Source organism: Budorcas taxicolor, chromosome 23 (assembly GCF_023091745.1).
Source record: "Budorcas taxicolor isolate Tak-1 chromosome 23, Takin1.1, whole genome shotgun sequence".
NCBI classification, from domain to species: Eukaryota; Metazoa; Chordata; class Mammalia; order Artiodactyla; family Bovidae; genus Budorcas; species Budorcas taxicolor.
The window spans coordinates 36,430,137-36,447,295 of record NC_068932.1 but is presented as its reverse complement, the minus strand read 5'-3'; the positions used below and the strand labels follow the sequence as shown (position 1 = coordinate 36,447,295).

At 47.7% G+C, this 17,159-nt stretch overlaps 1 protein-coding gene across 1 annotated transcript in view; it reads left to right on the top strand.

Moving 5' to 3' along the window:
• HSPA12A (heat shock protein family A (Hsp70) member 12A) overlaps positions 1-17,159 on the top strand; it is a 158,928-nt gene that overhangs the window by 118,447 nt on the left and 23,322 nt on the right. Inside the window, exons 2-5 of the mRNA XM_052661028.1 lie at positions 10,015-10,100; positions 11,567-11,694; positions 14,711-14,897; positions 17,004-17,108. Of these exons, the coding sequence (XP_052516988.1) occupies positions 10,015-10,100; positions 11,567-11,694; positions 14,711-14,897; positions 17,004-17,108 (506 nt within the window). The remainder of the gene's footprint in view (positions 1-10,014; positions 10,101-11,566; positions 11,695-14,710; positions 14,898-17,003; positions 17,109-17,159) is intronic.

Genomic DNA, 17,159 nt, shown 5'->3' with positions numbered 1-17,159 from the left:
GTCGCACCCTCTCAGCAGGAGGGAGATGGACATGAAACTGGTATATGAAAACCCCTACTCTTTTATCAAAGTTTAAAGCATACAGAAGGAGGGCAAATAAGGTATTCAGTCCCCCATGAATCTGTCACCAGGTTCAATCACTATCAGTTTGTGGCCAATATCGTTTAATCTCTGTCCCTCCCCTCCCGTATTATTTTGATGAGCATCCTAGATATCGTGTTGTTTCATCTGTAAATATTTCAGAATGGTTCGCTAGTGGATAACTACTCTTAAAAATTACATAATTCCACCATTAGCAGTAATTTCTTCATGTTATCAATGTCTGGTCAGTCTTTACATTTCCAGTTGTCTTTTAAATTTTGTTGTTCATCTGAATCATGGTCCATTAAAGCCCCAAGCATTTCAGTGACTGGAGTTGCTTTGTCTTTCTTTTGAGCTATGGCAGTCTATTTCTGGGGCTGATCCAGATGGCCTGCTGACTCACTAGAAATGCCTTTACTCAGCATCTCCAGACCCACCGGAGTAGAAACTTTGAGGGGAGGGAGGTCTGCACATATGTTTTAATAAGTGCTCCAGGTGATTCTGATGCATTTCAGAGTTTGAGACCCTTTGATCTATAGTTTCCCCTCCTCCTTGTAACTTATTTCCTGATGAAAACTGGCTGTTGCCCTTAGTGTGTCCACAAGTCTGGGTTTAGCCGGTCAGTCCCCAGGTGCTGATGAGCAAGCTCCTCTCTCCTCTGTTTGGAGAGAACAGAGAAATCTCCTCTCCCACAAACAGAGGGGACTGACTTTCGGAGAGGGAGTTCCCAGGAGGATGAGGTGGAAGTGGGGTGCACTCCAGGCAGGGGAATGGTATGTGCAAAGGTCAGGAGGCTGGATAGAGCACACGTGTTTCAGAGTCTTTAAAGTCCACACAAAAGTGAAAGGACTAGATGGGGTCAGGGCTGAGGGCGATGGAGGGAGATGAGGCTGCAGAGGGTGGTGGAATGGACTTTTAAAGGCCCGGGTGTGAGCTGTATGCTAGATTTATCCTGTGGGGGATGGAAACAGAAGGCCCTAGCCTGGTCAAGTAATGTGAGCAGACCTCAGCTCTGACCAGCTGCCTCTGACTGCAGGGAATCCTGACTTGGATGGAGAGACTCAGAGTGGGGAGACAGAGAGAGGTGGTGCGGGAACCCTGATATGGGTCAGCAGGGTCTGGACCAACATTGTGATGGTGAGGTTGCAGAGGAAGGATGACTGTGAGAGATGCTAAGAAGTAGGAATGACAGAGCTTGGGAGTGCAGTGAGAAGGCAAGGAGTAATCTAGGAGATTCCCCTTCTGGGAGCTATGGTGGTTGCATTGACCAAAGGGGACATCTGAGGAGAGATGGATTTCGTCACACATGCACACATGTATGCCTACATTGTTGGGGGTAACTCAGCATGTTAATTACTAATATATCCTGACCCAGGGGAGGGGATGTTTGATGCCTCAATTGGAAAGACCTCAGTGGCCCTCTAAGTCTATAGATTGTCACTGAGTCCACTTTTGGGCACACATAGAAATATCCACCCACCCCTCTGTCTACCCACTCAAGCACCCATCTATCCACCCACCCATCCATCCATCCATCCATCCATCTACCCACACAACTACCCATCTATCCATCCACCCACTCAGCCATCTACTCACCCACCCACCCACCCACCTAACCACTCATATACCCTCTAACCACCCACCCATCCATCCATCCATCCATCCATCCATTCTTCCATATGTCCATCTATCAAACCATTTATCCATCCAACATATACTGAGTGCCTGTAACAGGTCATGAGCTGAGGAATCAGAGATAAAGAAGGCATGGCTTTGCCCAGATGAGCCCAAAGTCTGTGAAAGAGAAGCCAAGTGAAAGAGAAGTATCTTAAGATGGGGTGATCTGGTGGAGCCTCTCCAAATGCTGGGTCCTAGTGGGCAGGGGCTGTGAGGTTGCTGCATATAATTCGTGAAAATTAATAGGAAAGCTTGTTGGTTTATAAGGCATTTCCTCAGCTCCCCACAGCAGCTGCCTGGACACAAGTGCCTGTGAACTTGTGGTTAAGAGAGAAATTATGAACTGTGCCCCACTCATGGTCTGAGGTTGCAGGAACTTGGGGATCTCACTGCCTCTGGGGAAACCTCACTGCTCAGGTCTCTCTCACTGGGGCATCTCATCTCCTCAACCATTTAGTGACTGGGAGGGTTACTGGAAAATGCTGCTCAGTGTTAGGATGGGTTGATGCAGGCCCGCACTGCCTGATGCTGCTTTTTCTGCCACTGTAAATGCTTATTTCTGTCATTATTATTCAGCAGAGAGAAGCTATTTTACACTCAGTGTTCTTTGAAGCTTGGAGGGTCTCCTGGTTCACACCAATAAAATTTCCATTTACTCTAAACATCAACCATGGTGATTAAAAAAAAAACCCATAAATTATTTACTGAAATGGAAGTTGAGTTTACGGTAATAATGCATTAGTTCAGCTAGCCATGCAGTCTGTTACGGGGTAATAAAAAATTTTTATTTTCCTTCTTAAAAGGTATTTGCCAGTAACCTACACATGACCTTGGACTGATCAATTTTCAAAGATGATACTAAAAGGAGGGGATATAAGGAGAAAGAAAGGGAGAGCTTTTTTTTCAAAGAGCCTGATTTTAGGCAACTGTCAGCAAATACCCGTTGTTTCACTGTTACAGGAGAAAAGAAATGAGCATATATATCACAGTTTTAGAAATCGTAAGGACTAGATCTTAAAAACCCTTTGGAAGTTCAGCATTTGTGTGATAGAACATAAATCTGAAAGCTAGCAAGGAGGCCTGTTTGAAAAATCTGGGGAGTCACCATTGTTTGAGTTGAGACCACCTGTCATTTCGTATGAGCCTGGAGCCTTGTAAAATAACGTCAGCCCAACGGTTCTGTCTTCATCTTTTAAAATGTATTTATGGAGCAGGATCGATTTAATGTATCTCAGAAAGTCCACGATTCTGCTCACGGCCATTTGCTGACTAATGTCTCCAGCAGAGAACAACAAGCACATTCATGAATTATGGCTGTCCCTGAGGTTTTTTTGTCGACTATTTTTTATTTTAGGAGCGTCTGCTTTGATTAAAGCCATTAGAGCCAGGAGCAAATAAAAAGGTGTCTGGCTTTTACATGTCTCGCATTTTATAGCAGGAACTCTGATGAAGCCTGTATTTTAATTATTACACCGTTAAGGCAAGTGATGAGTATTAACCTCACAAGTTCAACTCGTTCCTCCTCTGTCACCTGCTTTGGGGTCTAAAAAATCCTGCGGCAGGAGACTTGTTGGTTGAGTCCAATTTTTACTTACTGATATCCTCTACTTGGCGGCATAAATATTTTCATTTATTTATATATTCCTCTTTGCTGCAAAAATTATTTTTTAAGTGACTTGGTTGAAGAATGTTTTGGGGGCTGAGTCACAACTTAAGAGTGAACTTAGGAACACGTGTGTTTATTTATTTAAAATGTTACAGATACTCTTTCATTATTTTTCTTTTTTAAAAAAATTATTTTTAATTGGAGGATAATTGTTTTACAATATTGTGTTGGTTTCTGGGATACATCAACATAAATCGGCCATAGGTATGCATATGTCCCCTGCTTCTTGAACCTGCTTCCCACTCCATTCACCCCCTCTAGATTGTCACAGAGCACCGGGTTGAGCTCCCCGTGTTATACGCAACTTCCCATTCAGTTCAGTTCAGTCGCTGAGTCCTGTCTGACTCTTTGTGACCCCATGAATCCCAGTACACCAGGCCTCCCTGTCCATCACCAACTCCCGGAGTTCACTCAAACTCATGTTCATCGAGTCCGTGATGCCATCCAGCCATCTCATCCTCGGTCGTCCCCTTCTCCTCCTGCCCCCAATCCCTCCCAGCATCAGAGTCTTTTCCAATGAGTCAACTCTTTGCATGAGGTGGCCAAAGTATTGGAGTTTCAGCTTTAGCATCATTCCTTCCAAAGAACACCCAGGGCTGATCTCCTTTAGAATGGACTGGTTGGATCTCCTTGCAGTCCAAGGGACTCTCAGTAGTCTTCTCCAACACCACAGTGCAAAAGCATCAATTCTTCAGCGCTCAGAACTCTCACATCCATACATGACCACTGGAAAAACCATAGCCTTGATTAGATGGACCTTTGTTGGCAAAGTAATGTCTCTGCTTTTGAATATGCTATCCAGGTTGGTCATAACTTTCCTTCCAAGGAGTAAGCGTCTTTTAATTTCATGGCTGCAATCACCATCTGCAGTGATTTTGGAGCCCCCAAAAATAAAGTCTGACACTGTTTCTACTGTTTCCCCATCTATTTCCCATGAAGTGATGGGACCAGATGCCATGATGTTAGTTTTCTGAATGTTGAGCTTTAAGCCAACTTTTTCACTCTCCTCTTTCACTTTCATCAAGAGCCTTTGAGTTCCTATTCACTTTCTGCCATAAGGGTGGTGTCATCTGCATATCTGAGGTTATTGATATTTCTCCTGGCAATCTTGACTCCAGCTTGTGCTTCTTCCAGCCCAGCATTTCTCGTGATGTACTCTGCATATAAGTTAAATAAGCAGGGTGACAACACACAGCCTTGACATACTCCCTTTCCTATGTGGAATCAGTCTGTTGTTCCATGTCCAGTTCTAACTGTTGCTTCCTGACCTGCATATAGGTTTCTCAAGAGGCAGGTCAGGTGGTTTGGTATTCCCATCTCTTGAAGAATTTTCCACAGTTTATTGTGATCCACACAGTCAAAGGCTTTGGCATAGTCAATAAAGCAGAAATAGATGTTTTTCTGGAACTCTCTTGCTTTTTCCATGATCCAGCAGATGCTGGCAATTTGATCTCTGGTTCCTCTGCCTTTTCTAAAACCAGCTTGAACATCAGGACGTTCACGGTTCATGTATTGCTGAAGCCTGCCTTAGAGAGTTTTGAGCATGACTTTACTAGCATGTGAGATGAGTGCAATTGTGTGGTGGTTTGAGCATTCTTTGGCATTGCCTTTCTTTGGGGTTGGAATGAAAACTGACCTTTTCTAGTCCTGTGGCAAACTTCCCATTAGCTACCTATTTTATATATGGTAATGTATATATCAGTATTTCAATGTTACTCTCTCAGTTCATCCCACCCTGTCCTGCCCCTGCTCTGTCCATGAGTCCATTGTCTATGAGCCTCTATTCCTGCCCTGCAAATAGGGTTATCAGTACCATCTGTCTAGATTCCATATATACGCATTAATACATGACACTTGTTTTTCTCTTTCTGACTTGCTTCACTCTGCATAACGAGCTCTAGAGGAAAACTCAGATTTATTTTTATATTCACTAAACTAAAAAAGATACAGAGTAGGTAAATGACCTAAGTAATGGTAAATCATCTATGACTAATGTCAAAACGACCTGAGGATTATTTTCTGGTGGTAGAAAGCTTCCGATCTCTTCCTCCTCCGCTTAATTCTATGGCTGGTACTTCGCATTCTTGAAATATTCTGTGTTTTTCTGATTCCATGATGTGAAATCATCAAATCCCTCTATGTTACTGCATTTCAGGGTACATAGTGCTTGAAATGGAAGATGTTTTGAGGATCTGTTTAATCTAGTTGAAACAGCGGAGTAGGTATTTCTTAGAACTCCCAGATGCCTCGGCTCTGCCCTGGACCACACTTCTGGTAAAGCATTTTTTCTTTAATCTGTTTTACCAGCACTTATCCCTACCTCTGCAGATGGGCATCAGTTTTATTTTCATCCGTTTCCTTTCTCTCTTCCAAACCTGCACTCTAAAATTCTCTATTCTTGTCAGACTTTTAGCATTGCCTTTCTCCTCTGCTCCTGAAATGCCCAAGTCACTCCATGTGTACTGAACTGGGATATCGTGTAGGTGGGAGGCATCTCAGGGCAGGTGTTATTATATAGGCTTTACAGAGAAGCATAAACAGGGTCACAATTAATGGCAGTTGGTGTTTCTTACTGTAGATAATGGCCCAGGTTTAACTGGTAGCCAGAATACACAGGACGTACCTTGTACGCTAGACATTCCATGTTATCAACTCTCTCTTGCTGCTGCTGCTGCTAAGGCGCTTCAGTCGTGTCTGACTCTGTGCAACCCCATAGACGGCAGCCCACCAGGCTCCCTCGTCCCTGGGATTCTCCAGGCAAGAACACTGGAGTGGGTTGCCATTTCCTTCTCCAATGCATGAAAATGAAAAGTGAAAGTGAAAGTGAAGTCGTGTCTGACTCTTAGTGACCCCATGGACTGCAGCCTACCAGGCTCCTCCATCCATGGGATTCTCCAGGCAAGAGTACTAGAGTGGGTACTATTAGCTTAGATCTGCCAATTATCCACAGAACAACAGATAATATTCCACTGACCCTGTTGTCTTTTTAATCACCTATTAAGTGAAAGCTCTCAAGATTGGTTGGCATTGAAGCATAGGTAGCCAGTGGAAATTTGCTGTGTGCCACAGGGAGCTGAAACCCAGTGCTCTGTGACAACCTAAAGAGGTGGGATGCAGTGGGAGGTGGGAGGGAGGTTCAAGAGGGAGGAGACAGACCTGTGGCTGATTCATGTTGATATATGGCAGAAATCCACATAACATTGTAAAGCAATTATCCTCAAATTAAACAGAAATACGTTAAAAAAAATTGGAAAGATTGGTTGGAATTATTAGCACATCAGAAAACAACACATCCCTCAGGGGCTAAAGTAGTGATTTCCATATTCTTTTCCCTAAGAATCTTTGAGCACCTTTGACATCTTAAATAGTTAAAAGAAATATTAGCTTGAGAACAAAGTCGTCACTGCAGACTCTGTATATTCCTGTGGTTGATCGATGCACATAAACTGGTGAATTATCGTTGATTTGGGATCCATAGAGCTACAGATAGGGGCGTGCTTCATATGCAAATGTCTATAAAGATCTTACTCCTCCATACTCTCCATGCAAATCAGTTTTAAATCATCACACAATGTAGCTGCATTTTAATTTCTAATGGAGAACAGCCGTGAAGTTCAATTGCCTCTAGGCCTGGCTGAGCGATCATGTCAAATGATTTATTTCCACTGAACCAGAGGCAGGGTGGGAGGGAGATGGAAGGAGGTACTGGGAGAACCAAAAAAAATCTTTGATTCTTGTCCTCACATATCCCGGAGTCCTCCTGGGGCCCAAGGCATGTGTTCTGGGTGTGGCCCAACACATGTTCTTTTACAAGTCAGTGGGCCATGCTCTGAGAAGGGCTGAGTGATGGAATAATTAGACCCAAGCAGTCAGCGGGGTGGATAGTTTGTCTGCTGATAATAGCTTGTTTGCTAATTGCCAACACCAGATTTTCTGGGCAATTAGACATTTGGTTTCCTCCAAGACCTTCTGTGCAAATATGGACACATGGCCCCAGGCCTTCCAGGTAGCAGGTGGAGAGAGGGTGGCTCCAGGTACAGGATGGCATCTCTCTGATGCCGCCTGCCCCAGGGGTGGTGGGGGCAGGGCAGACTTCTCAGTAGCAGAGATGCTGAACTTCCCCTGCTTTTATGGAAGGAGGTACCCTGTGCTGGGTGATGAGCAAAGAAGCTGAAGTTTGTGGGCTGGTCCAGGAGCCAGGCTTATGTCTCCATTTTCTTTTCAAGACCATTGAGCCAGGATGCTAGTAGAACCTGAAACTGCTTCCTCTCTCAGATGAGCAAGTTGGTTTTTTTTAAATAATTTTTTTACTGTGGTAAAGTATATATAACATAAAATTTTCCATTTTAACCATTTGAAGGTGTGCAAATCAGTGGCATCAATACATTCACAATGTTGTGTAACCATTACTGCTCTTTCTAAAACTTTTTCATCATCCAAAATGGAAATTTTGTATTCCCCATCCGTCTTTGCTCCCTCAGCTCCTGACTACCTCTAATCTACTGTCTGTCTCTATGAATTTGCCTATTCTGTTTTCGTATTGGCTATCTACATTTCATTTGCCTGTTCTGAGTATGAGGTGATGTTTGTCCCTTTTGTGTCCAGCTTATTTCACTTAGCATAATTTTTTCTGGTTCATCCACAGTGTATCATCTATAAGAATTTCATTCCTTTTTACAGCCGAATAATAATCCATTGAATGGATGTACCATATTTTTGTTATCCATTTATCTGTTGATGTTTACTTGGGTGGTTTTCACTTTTTGGTTTTTGTAAATAATGCTGCAGTGAACGTGCACATACAAGCATCCTTGTTTTCAATTCTTTTGGGTAGGTACGCAGGAGTGGAATTCCTAGGAAAGGACTGGGTCTATGGTAAGACTATATCTCACATTTTAAGAAACTACCAAACTGTTTATCACAGCAGCTGTACCATTTTGCATTCCCACAAGATATATACAGGGGGTTTCAATATTTCCACATCCTTGCCAGCATTTGCTATTTACTTAAAAAATATATATATATTGTAGCCATCCTAGGAAGTATGAAGCAGAATCTCATTGTGGTTTTGATTTCCCTATTGACTAATGAGTTTAGCCTCTTTCACGTGCTTATCAACCATTAGCATATCTTCTCTGGAGAAATGTCTGTTTAAGTCCTTTCCCCCACAGGTTGATTTTTGGTCTCTGTACTTAACTTGCTTCTGCACCTTTCTCCCAAAGGTTGGAACTGAGCCTCATCGGGAGGAGAGGGAACAGATGCCTGCAGAGTGGGGAGGTGGCTGTGCAGATTCGAGGCTTTGCATTCCCTCGTTCATGATTCCTTTTATTCCCTCAACTCGTTTGGCACCCACTGTAATGATGCTGTTTGAGTTCTCACCAAGCAGGAAAAGAGATCAGTAAGCGCGTGGGATTAACCAAAGTGATTTGGCAGCAGATGCAGATGGAGCCACTCCTGGTGCCTCCCCAGAAGCAGACAGGTCTTTCTCAGATACCTCATAGACTCTGGGTTTCCTTGACCATATATTGTTGTAGCAAATTACTCATTTTTTCCCAGGAAGTAATTAGTCTATATACTGAATGGAGCAGTATTTGCAGAACTCCTTGGATGGTACCTGGGACTTGTCGATGCCAAGAGCCTGGCCATCACCTCTCCAGGGGAAGCCCACCATCCTTGATCTGCTGCCCTGAAGGATCTCAGTCCCGGGCAGTGGGCAGGGAGAGGGGATGGAGCTTCCAGCACTGACCAGGGCCGGGGACGACTCCCCCTTGGGAACTCATCCCTGGGGGAGAGCCATGGGGCTCTGGCAGGGTTTCAGAAGTTGTCTGAATAATTGGAAGAGCAGCAGGGGAATCGACCAAATGATGTTCAGGCTGCCTCGCTCCTGGCTCTTTTCTCTCTTGACCTCTGTCTGTTGTGGGACCCTGACTGTGGGCCCAGGAACGCTAATCTATCTGTCTTTCTGCTGTGGTTTTTCTTACTGAATGTCCAAACCCTTCAGCATTGCTGAAGCAAGCGAGTTCCCTGTGTTCTGGCAGGGCCTCATGCAGGAAGGAGGGAGGAGGTGATGCCTCTACTAAGCAAAGAAGTTTTGGAAGTCGAACCCCTGTCCTCTGTTCTGGTGATTAGGGTTGTTAATCTTGGATGGGGTCCCATAACCCTTCGGAAACCTGAAGGCTGTGGATGACCTTCCAAGAAAATGAACGCAAAATTTGCACATCATCTCAGGGGGGCTACAGTCTTCTCTGGTCCATACAGTGGTGCCTGGGTTAAGAATGGGCTCTACAGAAGGTAGGTTTAGGGACTGGGCAGCCTCTGTGTTAAGTGCTGAGAGATTGACTGCACTTAGTGAGAGGCTTGGTGGTCACTGGGAGAAGAGGAGCATCTCATTTGTTCAAGTTTTAAATACCAAATATGGGGCAACCAGATCAGATACCCTACTGTTCTGGGTGGAGTTCAGCCTGGCCCCACATAAGCTGGCTTTCCAAGGATGAGAACACTCCCTGCAGGAGCAAAGCCACGCAGTCCTCATTTCAGCTCTCCAGCTCAGCCTGCACCACCTCTAAGGATGCACTTGTCTTTCCTTTCAGAAACGGCCCCCACGTCTGCATATTCATCTCCGGCCCGGAGCCTGGGGGACACAGGAATAACACCTCTGTCCCCTTCCCACATTGTGGTAAGAAGCATGTATGTGTGGAGGGGGTAGGGAGGGGGGAATGTATGTGCTGATCACCTTTGCTTTCTGAGTCGGCTTTCCCTACTCTGGGTCAGAAAAGGCTTTCCATGGTGTGACTGGTGCTTCTGCAGCCATTGGCCTGGGTGTGGATAACATGAGCAGGCAGGGGGGAGCAGCTCTTTAAAGATTCAGGGTTCAGAGACTGCAGGGCACCCTCTTGGGAGGATGCAGCCACATCTGGCCGGTGGGCGAATCAGTGAAAAGCAGTGGTTTTTCCAGTGCAGTTAAGTGCTGTGACCAAAAGCTGTGGCTGTAGCTGCTTCTGTACCAGCTTGCCTGGGCGGTGTGGGAGTGGCTGGAGGGGGTATTGGGAGGGGGGCGCTAGAGACTGGGCATTGGTTCCCACGTTGCCCCAGATGGATATTGTGGGGCAGCTGTTCAAGGTGCTCACATGTAGCCAACCAGAGAGAAGTACGTGGAGGGAAGGGCGGTTTTATACGAGCTGCTCAGACCTGCAAAGAAGACACTGCTGAGAACTTCAGAGCCATCACTGAGGAGGGACGCCAGCTTGTCCTGGTTTTCCCGGCACTGTCCTGGCTTCCATGGAAAGGCGTGCATTCTGGAACTCCCTCTGGCTTGGGAAAACTGAGAGGCTTGGGCACCGAAGAGCCGGGTCCTCTGATTTTCAAACTCTGTACCCCGAGGGTTCCCTGGAAAAGCTTCAGGGTCACCTAAGGGGATGGGGCGCAGTGTGACGAAAGGCCAGGTAGGTGGGGCTGTCACCCCCTGCTCTAACCAATCAATACTCTTCAGATCCCAAGTTGATTGGTATAATTTGAAGTTCTGTGGGTGTTGATAAGGAAGTCTAAATTTTAGGGGGAAATCTGGAATGACTTGACCTACTCACTTGACAGATGAGGAAAGGCTCTGGGCCCCAAGGGTCACGTGGCTGACTGTGGCAGGACTGGGCAGGGTTCCTGGTATGCTGAGCCCTACACCCCTGCCCCACACACCCAGGCAGATGGAGGGGTCACCTGGCAGGTACACAGGGCACAGCTGAGCAGGGTCTGGAGGTCTGTGTAGGGCCTGGGGGAGGCCAGTGGGGGGAAGGGGAACCACTGGCTTCTGGTTCAAATGGAAGTGTTTCTGTAATTTGCCACGTTCACGCATGGTTGATAAAGGATGTGGTGCACATGTGTAGGCAGGTGACCTCCCCAGTGACCTGGCCTGGCCCTCCACTCAGGAGGACCCTCCATTTCTCCCTGAGTTGGTCGGGGGTGGGGGTGCGGCGTGGACAGGAGGCAGGCATGTCCTCTCCCCAGGGGTCACCATGTGGCAGACTTGAACCAAACGTGGAATGTCCTTCTGTCTGCAGTGGGTGCACAGTGGGGCAGGGTGGAACCTTCCAGAAAGCTGGGCTTGACTGCCCCCACCCACACCCTGTACCCCACTTGGTGTATCTGCAGAATGATGCCGACCCGAACGTCTCTGAGCAGCAGACATTTCTCGTGGTGGTGGCCATTGACTTCGGGACGACGTCCAGCGGCTATGCCTACAGCTTCACCAAGGAGCCAGAATGCATCCATGTGATGAGGTGAGCATCAGAGGGGCAGGGGCTAGCGCCAGTCACTTGTCACTATGGAGACTTGGGGGAGGACTCTGGGGGAGGGGAGAGGGAATAATCCAATGAGCAGATGAATGGTACTTAGTAGGCAGGTCTTTTCCTGGATTCTGGCCCTGCTTGGCCTAATCTCACCATGCCACTTTGGGCAAGCCACTTCTGATCTCTGGGCTTCAGGTTCCTGGTCTGTAAAGTCATTGGTTTAATTCTGACTTAGTTGGTTTGGGAAAGGGCCTAGAGAGTATGTTGGAAACTTCCAGCATGCCGCCTTGGCAAGAGGCACTGACTTACAGGATGTTTGTGATGGAGGAGATCCAGGTCTCTCTCTGTGTGACCTCAGGCAAAGGACTTCCCTGGTGGCTCAGACAGTAAAGTGTCTGCCTACAAGGTGGGAGACCAGGGTTCGATCCCTGGGTTGGGAAGATCCTCTGGAAAAGGAAATGGCAACCCACTCCAGTAGTCTTGCCTGGGAAATCCCATGGACAGAGGAGACTGATAGGCTATAGTCCATTGGGTCGCAAAAGGTGGGACACGACTGAGCAACTACACTTCACTTCACTTTCAGGCAATTGATGAACCTTCTAAAGCTCAGTTTCCTCATCTGTGAAATGGGGATAATGCAGTACCTGCTTCTCAGAGTGTGTGTGCAAATGTGGTGAGATTTCCTATCAAGTGCTTTCTTATTATTTAGTCACTAAGTCGTGTCCAACTCTTTGTGACCCCATGGACCATAGGCTCCTCTGTCCATGGGATTTTCCAGGCAACAATACTGGAGTGGGTTACCATTCCCTTCTCCAGGGGATCTTCTTGACCCAGGGATCAAACAAGAATACTGGAGTGGGTTACCACTCCCTTCTCTAGGGGCTCTTCCCAACCCAGGGATCAAACCTGCACTGCAGGCAGATTCTTTACCATCTGAGCCAGCAGGAAAGCCCCCATAAACTAGAATCAACATTTATCGGCTTCTGTACTGTTGTTTTAAGAAATTTATCTCTAAAGGGAGAGTCATACAGTGAAAATTGACAAAAGAGAAAGGAGCAGAAATAACTTTGAACTTGCTGGGGAGGAATTCTTACAAAGCCTTCACAGAGTTCAGGGTCTCTAGGGGTGTTATCTTAGTAATTGTAGAGATTTTGGAGGAAGGTTCTACCTGAATTTTATTTCAGTCAGAACATATTAATATCACTTTGATCCAGACTGACAGAATTATGAATGAGAAAGTTTAATTTTTTATATTTAAATAGGAATGGAGAATTGAACATTTGAAGGGCAAAAACTCTGGAATTCCATTACCTGCTGGAAATGTCAGTGTTCATAGTCCTGGAAAACCTATTTCTGAAAGGTTGTGTGTGGAACGCATCCCTGGTCCAGGCACCAATGTCAGCCTGGGACGGTGATCATCTCTGCATCTCAGCAGGGTCACCATGGGGACTTGGCTCCCTGGGTGGATGGGGCTTGACTGGGAAACTGGCCAGGGATGACTCCAGCCCCATCTGCGAGGCAGGTCTAGGTGAAGGTTGGCTCTCCATCCGGACTGTGATGGCGGCGGCAGGTGTGAGCCCAGCCAGGAGAGCCGCCACCTCCCCCAGAGGGCAGGCTGGGGAGAAAGATGCTCTTCCCCTAGTGCACTGTGTCTCCCCCAGAGGCTGCTTGTAGGGGTCACGTGGCAGGACTGGAGCCACCTGCTGAGCCAGGACCTGGTAGAGGAGACAGCATCCTGTCCCCTGGCAGCCAGGGCTTCGCTGCTGTGGCCCCAAAGAAGGGAGAAGCATCCAGTCACCTGTCTTCTCCACTCTCTTTACTTTTCTCCTTTTTTCTGTCTCTGAGGAGGATGGAAGCTTTTCTGGGGCTCAACCTACCCGCTCTTTGCTCCATCACACTTCCCATCGGTTTCAGGATCTAATCCCGTCGCATCTTCCAGTCTGCATTCACCCCTCCTGGCTCCTGGCTCCTCTTCAGCACACAGACATGCAGGATATGGTCCCTTCCCTCCATCAGAGCCGTTCTGATGAGAGCCGTTCTGATCAGCGCTCTCATCCACCTGCCACTGTGACTGTCACCCAGGATGGGGGCGCCCGGGTCTGTTTCTTGCCTGAATCTCTTCCTGGCTTGCACCTTCAAGCCCATCCTGGGAGTTCAATGCCAGCACTTTCAAATAAAGCTCTCCATGTTTCCTCCTGCCTACTTCTTGGCCGGGACTGCTGGCATCTGTGAGGGGCACTCTCTCCTCCAGACTCCCCAGCTTGAAACCTGTGGGGTGCCCTGGCGCCTGCTCACCAGTGAGGCCATTTGGCTTGGTTCTCCTTCTGGGTGGTTCCTCCCAATCATCCCCTCTCTGTCTTCCCAGAACTCTCTATCCTTGTACGAGCTCCCTCACCTTGAGACCTGAGCTCTGTTCTCAGCCTCCTGGCTTCCAGTCTCCCTCCCTTTAGTCCAGTTTGCTTTGGGTCAACAACAGCTCTGATGCTGTCCTGCCCCTGCTCTAAAACCTTTAGTGGCTCCTTATTACTCACTGATTAAATCTCTCACTCTTCAGGGTCCTCACCACCTTTCCAGTCTCGTTTTCCCCACCCGAGCATAATCACTCTCCTCATTTACACGCTTTCTCCAACCCACACAGTCACCTGGCATTCCCCATACATGGCCTGTGCTTGCCCCTCTCTGAACAGCCTGCAGTCCGTCCCTCTTTCAACATCCGGCTGTCTGTCCATCCTTCAAGTCTCTCCTGAAACCTGCATTCTTTCCAAGGCCCCCATCTCTCTGCCTCCTTTGACCTCTCTGGGCTATCTCCCTGAACCCTTCATCTCCATCTGATGAGGCAGGTATTTACGTGTGTGTTTCTCCCCTGCCTGTTTCAAAGAGAATCCATCTGCTATGAGGGCACCTGTAGCAGCCACTGTGAGCACCCACATCTGTACCAGCCTTGCACACAGTAGGTGCTCACATCCATGCAAGAAGGCCCATAACCTCTGCCTTTCCTTCGCGGCAGGCGATGGGAGGGAGGCGACCCTGGGGTGTCCAACCAGAAGACTCCGACCACCATCCTGTTGACTCCAGAGAGGAAGTTCCACAGTTTCGGGTACGCCGCCAGGGACTTTTACCACGACCTGGACCCCAATGAGGCCAAGCAGTGGCTGTACCTGGAGAAATTCAAGATGAAGCTGCACACGACTGGGGTGAGCCAGCCTCTCCCGGGCCCCAAGTGCCCGAGAGCTGAGGTTCCTCCAGCCCTCCCGACCCTTGGGGGCCCTCAGGTTTCTCCCGAGCAGAAACGAACATCCACTCACCTGATTTTAGAAACAGCCTGGGGCACGCCACGCTTTGGACCACACGGTACATTTTCAGATGCACACACACACAGGGAGATATTCAGACTATTTAGCAACTTGTTTGCTTTGGAAATCAACCTGTCAGAGAGACACTGGCTGGATGGAGCACAGGCATAGGGGGCTGGGGGGGCCCTGCTGTTCTGGGAAATCCCCCTTCAGTTGCTGGATTATGGGAAATCAAGGGGTCCTGAAGGAAGGACTTGGGGGCTGGGAGGCCTTTTAGGGGCTCAGGGTAGTGGCTATTAATGAACCAGTTTGGAAGTAACAGAACAGCTAGCTCATTTAACCCTCTGTGTGGGGAAGGAGGTGGCTCAGGAAATCAAGCCTCCCCCCAATAATTGGAGGTTCAGTGCCTGAAGCAGTTTTGTTCCCTACTTTCCAGGGTTCAGTAAGATGGCCAAGTCGATTAGGACCCTCCCCTGAGCTTCATCAAAATGTTGGTCCATAGGATACAATTTTTCAGTTTAAGCATCTTATCCCTTAAATTTTCCTTAACATGCACAGTTAGAGATGCAGGATGCTGATAGTGTTTAGGACCACAGACCCTGAAGCCAGATGGTCTGGGTTTAGATCCCGCCTCTGCCACCTTTGCGATACTTAATCCAAGTCACTGAGCCTCTCCTGCCTTGCTTTACCTTATCTGTGAAATGGAGGCACTACTTGTGCTTTTCTTATGGGGATGTAAGGATTAAAGGAATCAAAATACACAAAGCCCTTAGAACCAGGCCAGTCCTTAGCAAGTTAAAGTCAATTGCTACCTTCTATTAGTATCGCTTTTATCTGTCTACTGTTAAGGGTTTGCAGATGACAAAACAGATGTGACTGGGGAGATCCTGCAGCCAGCACTCAGCCTTCCGGGGCTCTGTGCTCATCCACGTGGTGGTCTCTCTCTCAAGCAGACCAACATCTGCTCGAAAAGCATCCTTCCTGTTTCACCTGATGGGATTCAGTGGCTTATAGCAGTCTCCTGCAAGTGGAAGCCCAGAATTTCTTCAGTTTGAATTTTTCAATTCCAAGCCCATGTCTTCCTGGTGGCTGGAAACGGCCTGGAAGCCACCATCCCAAAGCTGGGGTGTCTTTGCTTAACCCTAGGTGTTGGAGTAGTGAGCTTGTGCAGATGGGTTGTGATGATGGGCAGGTCCCACAAGGCTAGTTTAGCACTTGATATTCCTTTATGCTCCAAAGGCAAAGGCTAATTACCCAACCTGGATCAATCCAGAGGCCACACTGATTTTTTTCCCCCAGTGGTGATAAGTCTGCTGGTTCCAGGAGACTTAAGGGCTTCCTCCTGATGTTTGCTCTGCCCATTCCCACTCCCTGGGGACTATTTTCATCATTTTTTAATGACCTCAGTCCATCTGGCATCTCATGGAGCATCTTCCACCCGAGGACCACACGCAGCAGCTGCTGTGGCTTCTGGCAGGGGAAGAAGGCAGTGATGCTGGGCTCCCAGTGGATTAGACAGCACAAGCCTTAAAATAGGAGCCCTTCTATTTTTGTGACTTGGTTGGCAGCTCATCGGGTAGTGAAAGCTTCATGCCTGTTTAGTGCCATGCACATCAGCGAGTTGGCATAATTATCTAGGCCTCAATTAGGAGGGTTCCCAAGGGTGACCATGTGTGTCCACGTGTGGAAATAGTATGTAAATTGCATCGGGAGTGGCGGCTGCTGCCTTTTCTTTCTACCCCAGCTCTGTTGCTGCCCCAAGACCTGTGCTCCCAGAGGGTCGAAAAGAGGGAGGGAGGGAAGCAGTGGAAATGGGATTTGAGGGGGCAGCCAGGGCCTCCTACACAGTAAAGGGGCGATGCTGCCAGCCCTGTCCTGGGGGCATGCCATCCTAGTCTGTGGGAAATACAAACATGGTTCACTGGGATTCCTGGGCCTCCGAATGGCAGTGCCTAAAGCCAGAAGGGAGGCTTTCTTCTTCCTGTCTCACTTCATTCTCCCTTCCAGGACCTCACCATGGATACAGAGCTGACAGCAGCTAACGGCAAGAAAGTCAAAGCGCTTGAAATCTTTGCTTATGCCCTGCAGTACTTTAAGGAGCAAGCACTGAAGGTAGGCACATACCAGAGCCTGTACTGGGAAGGGGCACCTCCTGCTAGACAG